General features: G+C 53.2%; 2 protein-coding genes across 6 annotated transcripts; one reads left to right on the forward strand and one right to left on the reverse strand.

Moving 5' to 3' along the window:
- Nucleotides 1–275: 275 nt before the first annotated feature.
- SUGP2 (SURP and G-patch domain containing 2) lies at nucleotides 276–13,595 on the reverse strand. 3 transcript variants are annotated; one of them, XM_058040872.1, is made up of 10 exons: nucleotides 12,994–13,236; nucleotides 10,460–12,031; nucleotides 9,441–9,558; nucleotides 7,058–8,010; nucleotides 6,311–6,422; nucleotides 4,872–5,371; nucleotides 3,029–3,093; nucleotides 2,277–2,413; nucleotides 1,095–1,215; nucleotides 276–365 (listed from the first exon to the last, which is right to left on the reverse strand). In XM_058040872.1, exons 1-9 carry the CDS (start codon nucleotides 13,097–13,099, stop codon nucleotides 1,095–1,097), a joined length of 3,684 nt encoding a protein of 1,227 aa, XP_057896855.1. In that variant the 5' UTR covers nucleotides 13,100–13,236; the 3' UTR covers nucleotides 276–365. The 3 variants fall into 3 exon arrangements, with proteins under 3 accessions (XP_057896855.1, XP_057896852.1, XP_057896853.1); XM_058040869.1 differs by lacking the exons at nucleotides 276–365; nucleotides 1,095–1,215; nucleotides 2,277–2,413; nucleotides 3,029–3,093 and adding an exon at nucleotides 13,530–13,595 and having other exon boundaries at nucleotides 4,504–5,371; nucleotides 12,994–13,154; XM_058040870.1 differs by lacking the exons at nucleotides 276–365; nucleotides 1,095–1,215; nucleotides 2,277–2,413; nucleotides 3,029–3,093 and having other exon boundaries at nucleotides 4,504–4,989; nucleotides 5,109–5,371.
- Nucleotides 13,458–19,535, forward strand: ARMC6 (armadillo repeat containing 6). 3 transcript variants are annotated; one of them, XM_058040875.1, is made up of 8 exons: nucleotides 13,458–13,546; nucleotides 14,338–14,494; nucleotides 14,921–15,003; nucleotides 15,837–16,419; nucleotides 16,927–17,072; nucleotides 17,818–17,949; nucleotides 18,614–18,751; nucleotides 19,229–19,535. In XM_058040875.1, exons 2-8 carry the CDS (start codon nucleotides 14,374–14,376, stop codon nucleotides 19,439–19,441), a joined length of 1,416 nt encoding a protein of 471 aa, XP_057896858.1. In that variant the 5' UTR covers nucleotides 13,458–13,546; nucleotides 14,338–14,373; the 3' UTR covers nucleotides 19,442–19,535. The 3 variants fall into 3 exon arrangements, with proteins under 3 accessions (XP_057896858.1, XP_057896859.1, XP_057896860.1); XM_058040876.1 differs by having other exon boundaries at nucleotides 13,466–13,546; nucleotides 14,335–14,494; XM_058040877.1 differs by lacking the exon at nucleotides 13,458–13,546 and adding an exon at nucleotides 13,723–13,822.
- Nucleotides 19,536–21,042: the final 1,507 nt, after the last annotated feature.

Raw genomic sequence — 21,042 nt, forward strand, 5'->3', positions numbered from 1 at the left:
AAAGCCACAACAAAAATCCAAATTCAACGTCACAGGCAGCAGGAATTGTCCAGCCCCACATTTACTGGGTTGAACGTTTCTACCAAAGCGTCACTGACACCAAAATGGGGGAAAATCCTCGTTTTCCATCTCGTGGGATGGAAAGGAGGGAACCTGGGGTGGAATTCCAGGGGAAAATCTGAAATTTGGGGCGGAAAATCCAGAATTTGGGGCGGAAAATGTGAAATTTGGGATGGAAAATCCAGAATCTGGGGTGTGAAATGTGAATTTTGGGTGGATCCCGGGCAAATCGGAGCAAACGCAGCAGAGACAGCGCAGGAGGGAGGGGAGGGGGCCCGGGGGTCTTCATGGAAGAGAGCCTGGAGCTGGAATGAGAGAAACAGAGAGAAAAACGGGGGAAAAAGAGAGAAAAAGGGGGAAAAAAGAGGGCAAAACAAAGAAAAATAAAGAGAAAAAAAAAAGGAGGGGGAAAAGAGAGAAAGAGAGAGAAAAAGGGGGAAAAAAGAGGGGAAAAAGGGGCAAAAAGGGGGAAAAAAGAGGGCAAAACAAAAATAAAGATAAAAAAAAGGAGGGGGAAAAGAGAGAAAGAGAGAGAAAAAGGGGGAAAAAGAGAGAAAAAGGGGAAAAAAAAGAGGGGGGAAAGAGGGGGAAACAAAGAAAAATAAAGAGAAAAAAAAGGAGGGGGAAAAGAGGGAAAGAGAGGGAAATAAAGGGAAAAAAAAGAGGGAAAAAAAGGAGGGGGAAGAGAGAAAAAAAAGAGAGGGAAAAAGGGTAAAAATAGAGGAAACAGAGGGAGAAACAGAAAAAAAAAAAGAGAGAGAAAGAGAAGAAAAAAGAGGGAAAAAAGGGGGAAAAGAGAGAAAAAGAGAAAAAAGAGATTCTCAGAAACCCGAAAAACTCCCAACAAATGAAGATTTTGGGGTCTCTCAGCACCTCCAGAATGTCAAAAATCAGAAAAACCTCCAGAAATTAAAGTTTTGGGCTCACTCAGCGCCCCCAGGGCAACCAGACCCCACCAAAACTCCCCCAGAATTGCAGGAAAAGGGAGAATTTGGGTGTAAAAGTGAATTTTTTTGGATGAGTTTGGCACTCACCTATTTGTTTGCCCTTTTCTGTCTGTACATCTGGATCATCCTCTGGCGGAAAATGTCAAAAGCATCTTCTTGGTTTTCCTCCCCTGCCACTCCCAAACCCTCCCCAGCTGAGGTTGCACCCCTGGGGAAGAAAATGTCACAATTAGAACCAAAAAATCCGATTTCTTTCAATCCATTTTGCACCACTCGGTGCCTGGTGCAGCCCATTATTTAGAATTATTTTGAATTATTTTAATGTTTCCCCCTCAATTCCCATTAGAAGGTGAATTCCCAGTTGAAAAATGGGATTTTGTGGGGAAAAAAAATCAGGTGGGAGAGGGAATTGTGGAATAAGTTTTAAGTTTAGGTTTGGTTTTCTGTGGAAATATCTTGATTTTGGGATTTGAGGAGGGATCAGGGAATGGCAAAGAATTCTGGATAAAGGGGAATTTTATGGGAATTCAGGGAATTTCCCATATTAAACCTCTATTTTCCCCCATTAAAAACTCTTAATTCCCTCATTAAAATAATGAATTTCCCCTATTAAAAACCCTTATTTCCTCTATTAAAAACCCCTTATTTTCCCCTATTAAAACCTCTATTTCCCCTATAAAAGCTCTAAATTTCCCATACTAAAACTCTTATTTTCCCCCCATTAAAATCCCCTATTTCCCCATTAAAACCCCCCTATTTTCCTCCATAAATCCCCCTATTTATCCCCCTATTTTCCCCCTTACAACCCCCTATTTTTCCCCTATAAATGCCCCTATTTTCCCCCATTCAAACCCCCTTTTCCCCCCTATAAATGCCCCTATTTTCCCCCATTCAAACCCCTATTTTCCCCCATTCAAACCCCTATTTTTCCCCCATTCAAACCCCTATTTTCCCCCTGTAAATGCCCCTATTTTCCCCCTATAAATGCCCCTATAAATCCCCCATTCAAACCCCTATTTTCCCCCATTCAAACCCCTATTTTCCCCCCATTCAAACCCCTATTTTCCCCCTATAAATGCCCCTATTTCCCCCCTATAAATGCCCCTATTTTCCCCCTATAAATGCCCCTATTTCCCCCCTATAAATGCCCCTATTTTCCCCCTATAAATGCCCCTGTTTTCCCCCATTAAAACCCCTATTTTTCCCCCATTCAAACCCCTATTTTCCCCCCATAAATCCCCATTTTCCCCCCCATTTTCCCCCCCTTACAGGTGCAGGGGCTCGCGGATGCCGCGGCCGCGCGTGCCCAGCCCGTGCCCCTCCTGCCAGCCCATCCTCTGCAGCATCTGGAACCCCACGTTCCTGGGGCTCAGCCTCTTCTGGGGCACCTCCAGCGCCCTGGGCTTCTGCAAAAATACGGGGGAAAATGGGGAAAAAATGGGAAAAAAATTAACATTTATTAGGGTGAAAAAATATAAAATTTATCAGGGTGAAATTCCCATCCGCACCGGCGTAAATTGAATTTTTTTTAAAGGAAATTCCTTATTTTAAATGAGATTTTAAAGGAATTCTCGTTCATTTAAAGGAATTTTAAAAGGATTTTTTAAAAGGAATTTCCTTCTCTTAAACGAGATTTTTAAAGGAATTTTCTTATTGTTTAAGGAATTTTTAAAGGAACTTTTAAGTTTCTGGGGGTCAGCCTCTTCTGGGGAAAATGAGGGAAAAAATTTTAAAAATAAAGGAATTTATTAGGGTGGGACAGGGGCTGGTAAAATGTGTGAAATTCCCATCCAGACCAGTGTAAATTGATTTTTTTTAAAGGAATTGTTAAAGGAATTTTTAAAGGAATTTTCCTTAATTCAAAGGAATTTTAAAAGGAATTTCCGCACAGTAATTTCCTTCTTTAAAAGGAATTTTAAAATAAATTTTTAAAAATTATTTTCCTTCTTTCCACATTGTTTTTTTCCCAAACCATTTCTCATTTCTGGCGGGATTCAGTGGCAGAAATGTGAATTTTTTACCTTTTTTTTCTTTGTGACAGGGCAGCCCCGGGGTCTGTCATAAGCAATCCTGACAGGTTCATGCACTGCAAGGCAAAAACCCCACAAAGTTCAGCTGGAAATTCAAATTATTTTAGTAAAAAAATTCAATTTTTTTCCTCTAAACCACAGCTAAAAATCCTCGAAAAATTCCATATCAAGCCTGGACCTAAAACAGAAGCAATAAGAAAAATTAGAGCAATAAAAAAGATCAGAATTAATGAAAGAAATCAATATAGTCTCAATTAAATAGAAATATATTGGCCCATAACAAATGATTTCTTCAGCTTCTCCTTTTAAAGTGAATTTTGTATCAAAAAATACAATTTTTTAAGTGACAAAATACCTGAAAAATCAGGATTTTTGCCCAAATTATTTTCTGAAATATTTCAGTGCCCACTGACCTTTGGCCTGTTCTATTCTTTGCCACTTTAATGAAGATTTAAAGTGAATTTTGTGCTCATCTTTGTACTGAAAAAAACAATTTTTTAAGTGACAAAACACCTAAAAAATCAGATTTTTTACCCAAATCCTCATTTATGCCAGTATAAAATTTAACCCTTTCAGTGCCCACTGACCTTTGAGCTCAGATCCTTTTGGGGATCACCCCAACCTTCAGGGACTGGGAGCTGAGTTTTGTATCGGAGAAATGCCATTTTTCAAGTGACAAAATACCTCCAAAATCAGAAGTTTTTGCCCAAATCCTCCTCTCTTTTACTATAAAATTTAACCCTTTGAGTGCCCACTGACCTTTGAGCTCCTGGATGAGGCAGATCCGCTTGGGGGCCGGGAACAGGCCCACCCTCAGCGACCTGGAGCTGACCCGCTTGCATTAAATAATCCCATTTTTAAAGCAGCAAAACACCTAAAGAACGGGGATTTATGCCCAAATTCCCTTTTTCTCCATACAGAACTCAACCCTTTCACTGCCAACCCACCTTTGGGCTCCTGGATGAGGCAGATCCGTTTGGGGGGCCGGGATCAGGCCCACCCTCAGCGACTCGCTGCTGAACTTTGCACTAAAGAAGTGACATTTTTAACACAACAACACCTAAAGAACGGGGATTTTTGCCCAAATTCCCTACAGAATTTAACCCTTTGAGTGCCGACCCACCTTTGGGCTCCTGGACGAGGCAGATCCTTTTTGGGGCCGGGATCAGGCCCACCCTCGGCGACTTGGAGCTGAGTTTCATATTGGATAAATGCCACATTTTAGAGGAACAACACCTAAAGAACGGGTATTTTTGCCCAAATCCCCTTTTTTTCCATACAGAATTTAACCCTTTCAGTGTCAACGCACCTTTGGGCTCCAGGACGAGGCAGATCCTTTTTGGGGCCGGGATCAGGCCCACCCTCAGCGACTCGGAGCTGACGCGTTTGAAAGCCACGACACCTAAAGAATGGGGATTTTTTTCCCCAAATCCTCCTCTATTTTACAATAAAATTTAACCCTTTGAGTGCTGACCCACCTTTGGGCTCCTGGATGAGGCAGATCCGTTTGGGGGCCGGGATCAGGCCCACCCTCAGCGACTCGCTGCTGAACTTTGCACTAAAGAAGTGCCATTTTTAACACAGCAACACCTAAAGAACGGGGATTTTTTCCCCAAATCCTCCTCTATTTTACAATAGAATTTAACCCTTTCAGTGCTGACCCACCTTTGGGCTCCTGGACAAGGCAGATCCTTTTTGGGGCCGGGATCAGGCCCACCCTCAGCGACTTGGAGCTGACGCGTTTGAAAGCCACGACACCTAAAGAATGGGGATTTTTTTCCCCAAATCCTCCTCTATTTTACAATAAAATTTAACCCTTTCAGTGCCGACCCACCTTTGGGCTCCTGGACGAGGCAGATCCGTTTTGGGGCCGGGATCAGGCCCACCCTCAGCGACTTGGAGCTGACGCGTTTGCGGGGGAAGCGCGCGCCGGGGCCCGGGCCGGGGGGTGCCTGTGTCGACAGAGTTGGGACAGCGCCGTCAGAGCGGCCGCAGGGCTGCACGTCACCTCCTGACACCTCCTCTCCTGCCACGGACACCACTTCTTCCTCTAGCTCTGTCACCCTTCTACCTGCTGCCACGGCCTCCTCATCATCCTCATCCTCCTCATCAGCTTGGGAGGGTTCAAACTCTGCTTCTTCCTCTTCTTCTTCTTCCTCCTCTTCTTCTTCCTCTTCCTCCTCCTCTTCCTCGTCGTCCTCCTCGGTGTCCGGGGCTGTCCCTGCAGCTCGGGCAGCCTCGGCAGCCTCGGGGCTGAAGGTGATGGAGGGACACAGCTCCAGCACTTTCATGCGGTAGAATTTGAAGGCGGGGCTGGTTTGGTCCTGCAGGAACCTGGGGGGAGGAATGGGAGGTGAGGAATGAAAATGAGGGGGGAAAAAGGGGAAAAATGCGGGGGAAAAATGCAGGGGGGATAAGGGGAAAAATGGGAAAAATGCAGGGGGGAAAAAGGGGAAATATGAGGGGGAAAAGGGGAAAAATGAGGGGGGAAAAGGGGAAAAATGAGGGGGGAAAAGGGGAAAAATGCAGGGGGGATAAGGGGAAAAATGCAGGGGGGAAAAAATGAGGGGGGATAAGGGAAAAAGTTCAGGGAAACAACGTCAAAAATGCAGGGGAATATAAGGTAAAAAATGGTCAAAGTCCAGGGGAAAATAAAGTCAAAAATCCAGGAGTAATAAGGTGAAAAATCCAGGGGTAATAAGGTCAAAAGTCCAGGGGAAAATAAGGTCAAAAATCCAGGGAAATATGGTCAAAGTTCAGGAGGAAATATGGTCAAAAATCCATGGAAACAATATCAAAAATCCAGGGGAGACAAGGTCAATAATGCAGGGGAAATAAGGTCAAAAATCCATGGAAACAATATCAAAAATCCAGGAAGATAAGGCAAAAAATCCAGGGAAGATAAGGTCAAGAATGCAGGGGAAACAAGGTCAAAGCGACAGAGAAATAAGGTGAAAAATCCAAGGGATACAAGGTCAAAAAGCCAGGGGATATAAGGTCAAAAATCCAAGGAAATGAAGGTCAAATGAATCCATTGGAATCATCTTGAGAATTCCCAGTTTCAGGGTTCAGGCTGGTGATTAGGCTCAACAATAAACCAAGCTGATGATCAGAAATCAATATATTTACGCATAAATGTTTTTTTTTCCCTGAGACATTTCAGATATTCCCCATCAATGGAGGTGCTGGGGTGTTGCCCCAATTCCTGTGTTCCCAGACCCCCGAGGGCAGGGCTGTGGGCAGGGACGGGAGGGAGGAGGAGCTGGGACTCACCAGAGCTCGGGGTTGTCTGCACTGTTGTCAATGCTGAACTGCTCAATCTCCGGCCCTACCTGAGCCACAAACCTGGCCAGCTTCTCTGCAGTCTCCATGGTTTTGGCATCCACTGCAAGGAGCAAAGGGTTCTGGTCAAACGGGGCAGCAAAGCTGAGGGCTCCAAAATTCAATGGGGTTTGGGGCTTCCAGCAGGAATTTGTGTGTGGATTGCAGCTTGGGTTTTTTTCCTGGACACGGTTTGAAATTCCCAATCTCACCCCAGTATGTTTTCCCTGCTGTAATTCAAAATTCCCAATGTAACCTGTTGGTTTTCCTGCTATAATTTAACATCCCAGCTCTAACCCTATGTCAGTTTTTTCCCTGCTATAATTTAAATTCTCCATCTAACCCCATGTTAGTTTTCCCTGGACACAATTTAATATTCCCAAAATTTTTGGTTTTGTTTTTCTTTTGTTTTTGTTTTCCCCTGCTATAATTAAAAATTCCCAATCCAACCCCACATTAGTTACTTCTTTCCCTGCTACAATTTCAATTCCCAGTCTAACCCCTGCTTGTTTTCCTGGACACAATTTAATATTCCCAAAATTCCTGTTTGTTTTCCCCTGCTATAAGTGAAAGTCCCAATCCAACCCCTGTTTGCTTTTTCCTGGATATAATTTAACATTCCCAACCCAACCCCATGTCAGTTAATTTTTTTCCCTGCCACAATTAAAACCCCAAACCCAGCCCCAAGGCCCCACTCACCATCAGCAAACTGTGATGCCAGTGCTGGGGGGAGCTCAGGATCTGCTGCCAAACCCTCAGGGTCTGCTCTTCCCTCTGCTGCCACGGGCACCTGGGAGCTGCTGCTGGCACCTTGTGGGGCACAGGTGGCACCGGGGCCAGGCTGGGCCAGGCCAGCCTCTGCACCTGGAATGTTTTGGTGTGGGTGCTCCAGCCCCGTGCCAGCTGGGAGGGTTTGATTTGGGTGTTCCAGCCCTGTGCCAGCTGCAAGGTTCTGCTCTGGCTGCTTCACTCCTGTGCCAGCTGCAAGGTTTTGGTGTGGCTGCTCCAGCCCTGTGCCAGGTGACACACTTTGGTCAGGGTGTTTCGTTCCTGTGCCAGCTGACAAATTCTGGTTTGGCTGCTCCAGCCTTGTGCCAGGTGGGAGGTTTTGCTCTGGCTGCTTCACTCCTGTGCCAGCTGCAAGGTTTTGGTCTGGCTGTTCCAGCCCTGTGCCAGCTGGAACATTTCTGTCTGGCTGTTCCAGCCCTGTGCCACCTGACACATTTTGCTCTGCCTGTTTCACTCCTGTGCCAGCTGACAGATTCTGGTCTGGGTGTTTCACTCCTGCGCCCACTGGAACATTTTTGTCTGGGTGTTTCACTCCCCTGCCAGCTGGAACATTTCTGTCTGAACATTTCACTCCCGTGCCAGCTGACAGGTGTTGCTCGGGGTGCTTCGCTCCTGTGCCCGCCGACAGCAGGGTCTGGGTGCCAGCGCTCGCCCTCCTCACCTTCCTGCCACGGGCAGGGACAAGCCCAGGTGGTTTTTTCCTCTTGAAAAGTCTCCTTTTGATGCTGGCCACCCTCCTGGCATAGAGCATGGCCCTCAGGGCCTCGGGGGCTGCTGCCTCCCCTGCCAGGCTGCTCCTCTGCACCTCCGACAGCCTCAGCCGGTAGTACTTGTACTCCAGGCTGTCCTCCTCGGACAGGAACCTGAGAAACACACAAAAAATGGAGAAATCAGCTCAAAATATCAATATTTACAGCCTCAGCCTGTAGTACTTGTACTCCAGGTTGTCCTCCTCGGACAGGAACCTGAGAAACACACAAAAATTGGAGAAATCAGCTCAAAATATCAATATTTTACTGTAGTACTTGTACTCCAGGCTGTCCTCCTCAGACAGGAACCTGAGAAACACACAAAAAATGGAGAAATCAGCTCAAAATATCAATAGTTACAGCCTGAGCCGGTAGTACTTGTACTCCAGGCTGTCCTCCTCAGACAGGAACCTGAGAAACACACAAAAAATGGAGAAATCAGCTCAAAATATCAATATTTTACTGTAGTACTTGTACTCCAGGCTGTCCTCCTCGGACAGGAACCTGAGAAACACACAAAAAATGGAGAAATCAGCTCAAAATATCAATATTTACAGCCTCAGCCTGTAGTACTTGTACTCCAGGCTGTCCTCCTCGGACAGGAACCTGAGAAACACACAAAAAATGGAGAAATCAGCTCAAAATATCAATATTTTACTGTAGTACTTGTACTCCAGGCTGTCCTCCTCAGACAGGAACCTGAGAAACACACAAAAAATGGAGAAATCAGCTCAAAATATCCATTTTTTACTGTGGTATTTGTACTCCAGGCTGTCCTCCTCGGACAGGAACCTGAGAAACACAAAAATAGGAGAAATCAGCTCAAAATCTCCATTTTTTACTGTGGTATTTGTACTCCACACTGTCTTTGTCACACAGGAACCTGAGAAATACAGAAAAAGCAGAAATCAGCTGGAAATCTCCATTTTTCAGCCTCAACTTGTAAGAATTGTACTCCTCATCACCCAGGAACCTGAGAAACACAGAAATAGGATAATTCAGCTCAAAATCTCCATTTTTGAAGCAAAACCCCCTCAGCATTCCAGTTTATTTGTTTGTTCCAGGTGCTCAGCGTGAGGCTGAGCAGGTTTTTCTGGGATCAAGGGAATAAATAATTGACAGGAGTTCATCAGCTCACACACCTGGAGGAGCCTCAGCTCCCCCTTTTCCAAATTCCAGTTTTCCCTGCAATTCTAAACCCTGGCACCTCGCTGGGTGTCTCCATCACTTGCTCCTAAAAGCAAAGGAATTTGCTCCTAAAATGCAAATTCCTTTGAACACCTTGAATTTGGATCACAAAGAGCCATTATTGACACATCAAAAGCAGCAACACAAACACCAGGAGCATTTCCAGGGATAATTAACAGCAGGAAAACATTTCCCCCCTAAAAAAAAATGTAAAAAAAAAAAAAAATTTAAAAACCCCTAAAAATTTTAAAAAACCTAAAAAAATACCCAACAGGCTTTGATCATTCCCACGGAGTGAAGGGCTGAAGTTTTAATGAATTTAACCCGAATTTGCCAGCCAGCTCCCACACACCCACCAGTATTCAGGAGAGTTTTTCTGGGCATTCCTGTCCTTGGCAGACAAAGTTCCTGCCACGATGCTGCTCACCAGCTGCTCAATGGTGTCCAGAACCCTCCTGTCAGCTCGCTGGGGGGCTGTGGGGAGAAAGAAATCCCATCAAAAATCCCCCAGATAAATAAATAAATATATAATAAATATATCTATAAATCATAAAAAAAAAAAAAAAAAAAAAAGCAAAACTTTATTATTTATTAAAAACACCCTGGTTTAAAAAACACGTCCACAGCCATCCCAGGCGAGTGGAATCATCCTTAAAAAGGCAATTTCTTACTGCAGCAAAAGGAGTTTTGGTGGAAAATCAGTTTATTGGAACGCTGCTCTGAGGGCTGGGTGAGAAATTTTCAACCATTTGGGGCCAGTGCTGCAAAACCTCCCTGAGAAGGGATCTGAGGCTCAAGGAAAAAACAGGCTTTTAGGGAAAAAAGGATGAATTAGGAATGTTTTAGGCAGGAGGAAACACTGGCCCAGCTCAGCGATGGGATTTGAACACCTCCAAGGGAATGCACGTGGATCTGATTAAAGTGGTGATGGTGACATCCCCAGATTTGCATACATGCAAATATTTACTCTGCAGTTAAGGCAGTTAGAGGTTGGTGCTGGCTTCCCTGCCTTGAGGTGGTGAAATTGGGGTGAAAATCTTGGATTTAAGAGAGAAGGAGAAGAAAGGACACAATTTCACCACAGAAACTCCCACAGACTCCCTGACTGGGATTCACCTGTAATTCCAGCCCTGAGTGGGGACTCCCCTGGGATTCCCGAGTCAGGAACTCCCTCCCTGACTGGAATTCACCTGTTATTCCCTCCCTGAGTGGGATTTACCTGGAATTCCCTCCCTGCCCCAGTCCTGATTGGGATTCACCTGGAATTCACCTGTTATTCCCTCCCTGAGCGGGATTCCCGAGTCAGGAATTCCCTCCCTGAGCACACCACAGGAATGCAGCCCCTCCTGCTGCAGGGCACCTCCCTGCCCGTTACCTCTGGCCTCGGGGGAGGCTGCTCTGAGCTGCTCCCCGGCTCCTGCCGCTGCCTTTCTCATCTGGATGGGGTAGCCGCTCTTGTCCAGCCAGACCTTCAGGTGCTCGATGTACTCCCTGCCGAAGAGCGTGGAGTCGTCGAAGTTGGGGAAGGCTGTGGGCGCCGGGGCCATCTCCTGCAGCCCCACGGCCTCCAGGATCTTCTCCTGCCTGAAGCCGGAGGCCAGGGCGAAGGTCTGGCCCAGCAGGGCCAGGGATTTCCTGCACAGGGACACGGTGGTCTCGAAGGCGCCGGCCATCTCGCGGGGGCTGCCGAAGCCGCTGGTTTTGAGGCTCAGCTCGTAGGCGTTGCAGGCCATCAGCAGAGGGGTCACCCCCTTGAGGAGGCGGTCCTGCAGCCTCATGATGTACTTGTCGAAGGGCTTGATGATCTCAAAGAAGCAGTTCTTGGTTTTCACGGCGCCCTTGTCCAGCAGCATGTTCAGGAACTCGTTGTCCACCTTGGGCGTTTTCAGGGCGGCGTGCTGCAGGCTCTTGATGGTGAAGAAGCAGTAATCCCTGTGCTCGGGCCTCAGGGAGCACTTGAAGGAGGCCAGCATCTTGGCACAGGTCTCGGTCTCCAGCTCGAAGAGGGCCCCGAAGAGCCGCGAGAACTCGGCGTCGCTGCGGACGGCGTGGAACCCGGCCCACCTGATGATCTCCATGCCGAAGGTGGAGAAGATGTCCGACTTGTCCACCAGGTCGAGGTTTAGGTTCCTGAAGACGTGGGCGGGCTTTGGCAGCCTCAGGACGGCTCTCTGGGGCGCCACGGGGTGCGGGGGCAGCTTGGGCTGCTGCTGGAGGGGCCCCGGCCTCTGCTCACCCGTTTCCAGAGGCTGCTCCAGAGCTTTGGGATCCAGGCCCGGCTGCGCCTTCTTCACACTCCACTTCTTGAGGGGGCTTTTGAGGTCTCCTTTGAACGGCTTGGCCTTCAGCACGCCCCTGCTGAGGCGTTTCCCCCTGAGCCCTCTCGCCCTGCCCGCGCCTCCCCTGCGCGCCCGGAACTCGCCGTCCTCGGCCTCGTACTCCTGATCCTCCACGCTGCCGTACTCCTCCTCCTCCATCAGCCCGGGGGACCTGAAATCCCCCAGGAGCTCCGGGGAGCCGAACCCCGCCGCGCGCTGCCCGCCAGGCTCCCAGCAATCCGGGGAGGGGCCGTAATCCCGGTACTCCTGCTGCCCGTAGTCGCGGCCGCGGGGAGCGGGGTGCTGCCCAAACTCCCTGCTGGGGGCGGCCGCACGGCCAAATTTCCTGTAATCCTGGCCAAACTCCCGCTCGCGGGGCGCGGGGCGGGAGAAGCGTCCGTGGAAATAATTCTCCTTGCGGGGCAGGGGGCTGGCGGCGCGGTAGGAAGGGCCGGGGTAGCTCTGCCCGGGGTAATCCTCCCCGGGGTAGCTCTCCCCTGGATACTCCTCCCCGGGGTAATCCTCGCCGGGCTCCTGGCTCCAGTCCTGGTGCTGGCAGTCGGCCGGAGGGAAGCGCCCGTCGTGCTGGAAGCTCTCGTGGTAGCGGGGCCGGGGCAGCCGGGAGGGAGCTGGGCAGGGGAATTAAACCAGATGGTGAAAAGAGTCAAAATGGGGAGATTTCTGTGGGAAATCCACGTCAGCACATTCCCATCCCCATACTCCAATCCCTAAGTTCAAGAGCTCAAGTTCTCCCCCAAACCAAATTTTTCCTTCTCATCTTGGTCTTCTGCTTGAGACACAAAACCCACCAGAACTCTGAACTTTCAGCTTTCCCAGAATTTATAAATTGTCAAAGACCTCCAAGCTTTGGCCAATCCCCACCTCGCCACCCAGCCCAGAATTCCCATTCCACAGCTGGACAGGAACTCGGATTTTCTGCAAACTCAACCACAATTCTCTCGTTACCGCAGGAAATTCTCATTACCCAAGACCCTTGTTCCCCAATCCCAGAGGTTCAATTCAGAAAGTAAAGAATACTTGGAAAAAAAAATAGAAGTGTTTAATATGAATGATTTCTTCAGGGCTCATGCAACTCTAAAAATAGCCAGACTTCATTTTAAAGCTCTCCTGTGAATGTCCATCCCTGGGAATGCAACCCAAGTGTCTTGCTGGACATTTTACATCCCAAATCTCGGGACCACCATTTGCGTTATGTTCATGAGGTCAATGCCCTGCTTTGAGCTTTCTTCCCCAAAAACAGCACCAAGCACAAAGACCCAAAGGCTTCCAGGGCACTCCTGCATTTATTTAACTTCTAATCCATGACCAGAATTCCATCCTGCAGCCCTGGAGACCCGCCTGGACCCGGACCCGCTCTGCCATGCTGAAGACAATTCCTTTGTCTCAATTCCCATTTTTTATCCCCGTTCCGGTGCCAGTCCTTGCCCAGCTGTTCTGCTGCCTCTTCCATTAAAACGGATGTGGAAAAACAGCGGCGCCAGGCCAATAAATAAATAAATTAATAAATTAATGAATGAATCAATAAATGGCAGGCGCTGCCGGGCTGCTCCCGCCATCCCGGCTCTCCTACCTGGGAAACGATGGCCGGGATCCCCCGCGGCACCGCTCCGGTACCGCTTCACCTTGTCCTGCACCACGGCCTCGAACGAGTCGCGGGTGATCCTCCGAGAGGCCATCTTTCCCTCACGGTACCGGGCACGGCCTGCCGCGGGCCCGGGCTCCCGCCGCGGCCTGAGGGGAGGCGCAGCCTGAGGGGAGCCGCACGCTTCCCCGCCGCCCCCCGCGCAGCGCCGGGAGGAGCAACCGGAGCCCGAGCCCGAGCCCGGCCCGCCCTCACCGAGGCGGCCCCGCCGCCGCCGCCTCCCGCCACACCGGGGCCTCCCGCTGGCCACGCCCCCTCCCCGGTAGACACGCCCCTCCCGCCGCTCCCGGAGACACCGGGCGGTCACGCCCCCTTCTAGGCCACGCCCCCGCACCGGTATAACCACGCCTTTCTTCCGCACGGGCCACGCCTCCTCACGCGTTAACCACGCCCCCGCGTCCCGCCCCCTCCCGCCGCGCCTGCGCTGCGCGGAGCCGTGCGGGCGGGCGCGGGGCGGTACTAACGGTGCGGGACGCTGCCGGTAAGCGGGACGGGAGCGAGGGGAGCGGGCCGCGGCCTCCCGCTCTGAGGGACCCGCCGCTGCCCTGCGGGCGCGCCTGGGCACGCTGCGCCTACTGCGCGTGCGTGGGAGCGGTACGCGTGCGCGTTGCCGCCCTCCGCGTTCTTTTTCGCTCCGCGTGAGGGCGAGCGGTGCGAATTGGGGCCGCGGCGCACGCGCAGAGGGCACGTACGGCGGCCGAGCGGGGCCGTCCCGCCCTCGCCTTTTGTGCGGCGGGGGCGGCCGGCGGGAGCCCAGGTGGGTCGTGAGGGGCAGCGGGGCCGCGGGTGCGCCCGGAGCTCCCCCGGCACCGCCGCCTCCCTTCGGGGCTCTCTCCGCGTCTCTGGGAGGTGCGGGGCCCGCTGAGGGGTGTGGGATGCTCCGGGGCCCGGGGGAAGCGGGGCAGGGCGGGCTGAGGGCCGGGGCCGTGAGCGGGCGCGGTGCCCTCAGTGCTGCAGCGAGAGCCCCGTCACGGTGGCAGCTCTGAAACCCCACGGAAATCCAGAAATGCTGCTGAAATGCCTCCTTATCCCTCTTCCCTGCCGTCCTTTCCCCATTAACTAAAACAGCGGCCGTGCCTTTGAGCAGCGGGTATCTTTGATTCAGAGTTCTGAGCCTTTGTCTGCGGGCGGAACCGGCCCCTTGCTCGGGCTCTGCCGGGCGTTATAAGGGTTTATAACAGAACGAGGAACCGGCCCCTTGCTCGGGCTCTGCTGAAAGGTTTTGGGCATTGAGAAGGTTTTACACCGAACGAGCCGTGCCTCTGTCAGCAGCAGGACACCGAGGCGGACCCAGCCCGTGCCGGCACCATGGGCTCCAAGCAGATCGCCCAGGAGACGTTCGATGAGGCGGTGCAGGAGAACATCACCGAGTTCGAGATGGAGCCCGAGGAGGCTGTGAGAGAAGCCGTGCTGCAGTTCGAGGCCCAAGGTACCGTGCACTCTGCGGGCTGGGCTCTTTTACACATCCTCGGGGTTTAAAGGAGTCCCGCAGGCAGAGGTGGGTCGTGCAGCAGTGGAAAGGAGCCTTTGTGAAATGGAACAGAGACACCATTAATGCTGACCTGCTTTTGTCGGTTAATTATGACTGCAAAACTGCTTAGAGGGAAGCTGGAGGGCAAAATTTGGTCAGTGAAATTAAATTCCTTCTTTTTGCCCCCCTCAACTGACATCTAGCTTTGTTCCAGGCAGAATCTGGCCTTACAGTCAGAATTGAACATTTCAGCGTCTTCACAAGTTCATCTTTGTTCTCTGTGGTTACCTTGGCAGCTTTTCCCTAGAACTGGAACTGATACTGTTTATTTGACTCCAATTGTCCTGGAACCAGTTTTAAACTTGGTTTTATTTCCCCTTTTAGGTGTGGACCTGAGCAATATTGTGAAGGCTGTGCGACCTCCTGCCTCTGAGAACGGGCAAAGGCAAAAGCACCAAATCCTGCTGGTAGGAGCACAGATTGCTGCTCTCTGTCTCTCAGGGTTATATAATAAGAATAATAATATAAATACTAGGCCAACTTCTGCCTCTGCCCCATTTCTCTGGGAGCTCTTCAGGCAGTTAATCCTGTTTATTCTGCAAATATAAAACATTCCAGGAGCCCCTTGCCCTTTGCAGGGAGGGCTCTGTGTAGGTGAGCTGGGGTCAGGCTCTGCTCCCGGGGCAGGACAGGAGGGAACAGCCTCAGGGTGTGCCAGGGGAGGCTCAGGTGGGACATCTGGAGGGATTTCCTCGTGGGGAGGGTGCTCAGGGCTGCCCAGGGAGGTTTGGGGTCCCCGTCCCTGGAGGTGTCCCATGGGGGACAGGAGGTGGCTCTGGGCTGGGGACACGGTGGGGATCAGCCTCACTTAGCCCAGGCTGCTCCAAGCTCTGTCCAGCCTGGCTGTGGACACTTGCAGAGCTGGGGTGAGCTGGTTAGACCCAGCTCAGCTGGTTCTGGTGCCCAGTGGAGCTGTGGCAGTGGTGGCACAGGAGCCCCAGTCCCTGCAGGGGTTGTGTGCACAAATCCCAATCACCATAAACCACCACTCCCATTACTCCAAACTGATTTCCAGCCTCAGAACCCCCACGCTGCTGTTCCTCCTGAGCCCTTCAGGTGCAGCACTAACCCTTGCTGTGTGCCCCAGACCCTGGGCACAGGGAGCCCCTGTCCTGGCAGGGGTTGTGTGCACAAATCCCCATCACCATGAACCACCAGACCGATTTCCAGCCCCAGAGCCCGCACCCTGCTCCTCCCCCTGCACGCTCAGGTGCAGCACTAACCCTCGGTGTGTCCCCAGACCCTGGAGAGCCTGGCCGGGGCCGTGGCGGAGCAGGACGTGGCCCAGCTGCCGCAGCAGCTGGCGGCGCTGGCGGCGCAGTGCAAGGAGCAGCTGGCCTTCCGCTGCCTGGCCGGCCGCCACGGCGCCTACGCCGCGGTGCTGTCGGCCTGCCGGCTGGCCGCAGGGCACAGGGAGCTGCTGCTGCAGGGCCTGGCCGCGCTGGCCGCCCTGCTGGACGGGCAGCCGGACCTGCTGGACGCGGCGGGGCGGGAGCTGCTGCTGCAGAGCCTGCGGGAGCGGCGCGGCGACGCCGAGGTGACGCTGGCCGGGATCCGCTGCGTGCGCCACGCCTGCCTCAAGCACGAGCACAACCGGCAGGCCTTCGTGCGCGGCGGCGTGCTGCCCGCGCTCACCGGGGCCATCACCGGGGCCCTCGCCCGGCACGGCGGCGCCGCCGAGCTCGTCAGGACCGCCGCCTCGGCCCTCAGGGTCATGACCTTCGACGATGACATCCGAGTGCCCTTCGGGCACGCCCACGACCACGCCAAGATGATCGTGCTGGAGAACGACGGGCTGAGAGTCCTCATCGAGGCTGCTAAAGGTGAAGGGGACCTGGGGATGCTGATCCTCATGGGGAGCACCTGGGGTTTCTTCTCACTGCCTCTGGAATCACTCCTGATTTCTTCTCCCATTGTCTCAGGAATCCCTTATGATTTCTCCCATTCTCTGATTTCTTCTCTCACTGTCATAACTTGAAGCTCCTTCAAGGAGGTGATTAAAGAATTTGTCACTCAGCTGGGGTTTAGTTCTATCCCTGAAATGTGCCCTGAGAGAGCCAGAAGGTGCCACTGTGGTGCTGCTGATAGCCTGTGGGGCAGTCAGATGATCAAAACAGTTTTTCAGTGTATTTAGGAAGTGTTTTACAGGCTCAGGGCCCTCTTGTCTCTGCTCACTGCCTCTGGTCCAGAGAGGACATTGTGAACAAAGTGAGCAGGTGTCATCTCCCCTGCTTTAATACACAGAACAAAATGCAGTGTTCCCTGTGTAATTAACCAAAGTAAACCCCGTTAACTGTGCAGTAATGACTCCATCCCTCTCTCCTCCGCAGCCTTCAGGGATAACTCTGCGGTTCTCAGCGAGCTCTGCGCCACCCTCTCCCGCCTCTCCGTCAGGAACGAGTTCTGCCAGGAGATCGTGGACCTGGGGGGCTTGAACTTCATGGTGACTCTGCTGGCTGACTGCATGGAGCACGCTGTGAGCAGCGGGGAGGCTTTGGGCTGGCCTGGGCTGGGCTGGGCTGGGGCATCTCATCCTCAGCAAGGGGGCTCATGGCAGTGGGTGAGCCTCGGCCTGTGGTGCTTTATGGGTTCCCTGGATGCAGGAGGAATGAAGGAATCTCACTCCATGTTCTTAGAAGGCTAGTTTATTATTTCATGATGCTAGAATATGTTATATTAAAGAAGGCTGTACTAAAGAATAGAGAAGGGATGCAGACAGAAGGCTACAAAGAATGAGAATGAAAACTTGTGACTCCTTCCAGAGTCTGACACAGCCTGACCTTGGTTGGTCATTAAGTTAAAACAATTTACATGAAACCAATCAAACAGTCTCCAAACCACATTCCAAAGCAGCAAAACACAGGAGAAGCAAATGAGATAATTATTGTTTTCCTTTTTCTCTGAGGCTTCTCAGCTTCCCAGGAGAGAAATCCTGGCAAAGGGATTTTTCCAGAAAGTATGACAGGGACACTGAATTGTTTTGGTTTTCCACCAAAAAGAGACTTTAAACAAAGCATTTGGATGCTCAGGTCCCAGAGGTTGGTGTCTGGTTTTTTCAGCCTCGTTGATGCTCTGGCAGAGGTTTCCAAGGTCCCTTGTGCAGCAGGGCAGTGACTGCGGGCAGAGTTTTGGTAGCTGATGATTTTCAGCCATTTTCATGGAACGGGGATGCTGTGCTTTGCTCTCTGTGCTGCTCTCTGAGCTGCTGTTCCCCCGGGCAGGACGTGGTGAAGCAGGTGCTCAGCGCCATCCGCGCCGTGGCCGGCAACGACGACGTCAAGGACGCCATCGTGGACGCCGGGGCCACCGAGCTCATCGTGCTGGCCATCAGCCACCACCTGGGCAACCCGCAGGTAACCCCCGGGCACCCTCAGGTAACCACTGGGCAACCTGAGGTAACCCCTGGGCAACTTCAGGACCCCCTGGGCAACCCTCAGGTAACCCCTGGGCAACCCGCAGGTAACCCCTGGGCAACCCTCAGGTACCCCTGGGCAACCCTCAGGTAACCCCTGGGCAACCCTCAGGTAACCCCTGGGCACCCTCAGGTAACCCCTGGGCACCCTCAGGTAACCCCTGGGCACCCTCAGGTACCCCTGGGCACCCGCAGGTGCCCCCCAGAGCCCTGGGAGCCCCTCTGGGTGGGGATGGAGCTCAGCTGGAGCTGCAGGATGTGTGTGTGCAGCTGAGCAGTGCATAGACCTTGGCCTTGGCCATAGAATCCAATATTTGTGTGAATTTAGGGGTTTTCCACCTTGTAGTGTTTATTTTTCTTGTTCCTCAGTGAGATGGATGGTGGGGATGGTGGTTGGTATGCAAACACACAGTTATCAAGGTTGGAAATATCTCTAAGATCACAATCCCAGCCCTCCCCTTGCTTTACGTGCCAGAGCAGCGGGAGAAGCTTCAGAACAATACAAACCCCTGCAAAAGTGCCCTGCCAGGAAAGGAAGGCGGCTCTCCCTGGCTGCAGGGCAGGGCGCAGGCAGTGGGCTGACCCAGTGCTCCCTGTGGTTGCAGATCTGCGAGCAGGGCTGCGCTGCCCTGTGCATGCTGGCCCTGCGCAAGCCCGAGAACTGCAGCGTCATCATGGAGGGCGGCGGGGCCCTGGCTGCCCTGCAGGCCATGAAGGCTCACCCGCGGGAGGTGGCTGTGCAGGTGGGTCCCTCAGAGCCCTGCCTGGGGCGGGCAGGGCTGTCCTCTGAGCCCTGGGCGTCCTCAGGAGTCCTCTGAGCCCTGGATTCCTCAGGAGTCCTCTGAGCCCTGGGCTTCCATCAGAATTCCTCTGAGCCCTGGGCGTCCTCAGGAGTCCTCTGAGCCTTGGGCATCCTCTGGAATCCTCTGAGCCCTGGGCGTCCGCAGGAGTCCTCTGGGCCCTGGATTCCTCAGGAATCCTCTGAGCCCTGGGCTTGCCTACAGACCCCAGTGACCCCTGGGCTTCCCTGTAACGCCCACTGACCCAATGGCTCCCTGCAGCCCCTGGTGACCCCGTGTCTGTGTGTCCGTCCCCAGAAGCAGGCCTGCATGCTGATCCGGAACCTGGTGTCGCGCAGCCGGGAGCTGTGACCCCCGTTGTTCCCTGCAGCCCCCAGTGACCCTGTCTGTCTGTCTGTGTGTCTGTGTGTCCGTCCCCAGAAGCAGGCCTGCATGCTGATCCGGAACCTGGTGTCGCGCAGCCGGGAGCTGTGCGGGCCCATCCTGGCGCTGGGGGCCGAGGTGCTGATCGCCGAGGCGCGCGCCGCCCACCGCGACTGCGACGACGTGGCCAGGGCCGCGCTCAGGGACCTGGGCTGCCAGGTGGAGCTGCGGGAGCTCTGGACGGGCCAGAGGGGCGGCCTGGCTCAGTGAGGGCTCCTGGCAGCAGCAGCAGGGAGGGTGCGGAGCGCCCGAGCCCCCGGGCCTGGCGGAGGCAGCCTTGGATGGGTCTGCCATGGATGGGTCTGCCCTGCCCGTGGATGGATCTGCCCATGGATGGATCTGCCATGGATGGTCCTGCCCGACGGAGCAAACCCAGCCCGGGGAGGCTGCAGGGAACTTGGACCTGGGGAGCTGCAGCTGAAACGGCTTCTGCATTCACAGCCTGCAAACCAGCTCTGTGTAGTGGCCATTGCCTGGATCATCTCATGGCTGAGGATGGTCTGCTCCCCCAGGCAGGACGGGGCTGTTGTCACTGCTCCGGTGCCCCGGTGACAGCAGGGCTGGCTCTGTCCTGCCCGGTTTGCTGCTGGTTCCATTTGTGCCCCGCTCAGGGGCTGCGTCAGGAGGAGCCCCAGCATTTGTGGATGTGCTCTCTCTGTCCCGTTGCCCTGTTCTTTTACTGCTGACCCCACTCTTGTGTCGCTGCTTTGTTTGGGATTTTTCCGCCAGTGTAACGTTTTAAACAAAAACAAAAAAAAACAACAAAAAAAATACAAAAAATAAGAAAAGAAAAAAAAAGGCAAAGTAAGGATTTGGGATGACATCCAAAGGAACTGTTGGCATCCAGGAGGAAAGTTCACGTTCTCCCTCAGTGAGAAGAGCAAGACAGAGACTGGCAGTGGGGTGGAGAGTCCAGAGTGTGACCAAGCTGGTGCCACTGGCAATCCCATCCCGGGCTTTGTCACCCCTTGGCACTGCCCGGGACCCAGGAATGTTTCCTTGCAGTGGGCAATGAACCTCACAGGCTGAGGCAGAGCTGGGGGTCTGTGGGCCAGAAAGGCTCTGAGGCCTCAGCTCAAGGCTCTGCTGCTGAGCCTTCCTCCTGTGCCGCTGCCAGTTTTGTGAGTGGATGTTTTTAATGTGATACTCTCTGTAAAAATGGTGACCTTATAAAGCACACAAACCTTGCAGGGCTGCGTGGCTCTTTTTGTGAGCCTGGCTGGAAGGGCCCCAGAGGGGCAAGAGCTGGGGAGAAGGTGCAGAATGACCTTGGGGGGAATGAATCTTTGGGGGGTTTTGGGGAGAACTGAGGGCAGCGGGTTTGGGGCAGCCCGGGGCTCCCGAGCTTTGCCTTCCTGGTGGGTTTGGGGTGGGAGAGCAGCCCCAAAGGCTGGGGGGGATCAAACGGGGGATTCCTGCCGGATTTCATTTCCTTCCCAAGGGCTGGGGGAGAATCCAACCCGCGGGATTTCAGTTCCATCCCCTTTGACCAAGAGCGGCTGGAGCTGAGCGCCCACCGCCGCTGCCCCCAGGACCGGGCAGAGCCGCTGCCCGCAGGACACCGGGGCCGTGCAGGGCAGCAGAACCGGCCGGGATCCCCGGGATGGGATCCCCGGGCGCTCCCCGGTGTGGACGGGCGGGATCTCCGCTCCCCGCACCGCTGCTGCAGGGGGGAACCGGGCAGGACTGTCGCTGCTCGAGCCGGGCACTCGCCGGGGTCCCGGTCGGGCTGTTCGGGCTCCCGACGGGGCCGTTCAGGGTCCCGGCGGTCCCGTTCGCTGTCCCGGGCACTCTCCCGGTCCCGTTCGCTG

Source organism: Melospiza georgiana, chromosome 26, assembly GCF_028018845.1.
Source record: "Melospiza georgiana isolate bMelGeo1 chromosome 26, bMelGeo1.pri, whole genome shotgun sequence".
NCBI classification, from domain to species: Eukaryota; Metazoa; Chordata; class Aves; order Passeriformes; family Passerellidae; genus Melospiza; species Melospiza georgiana.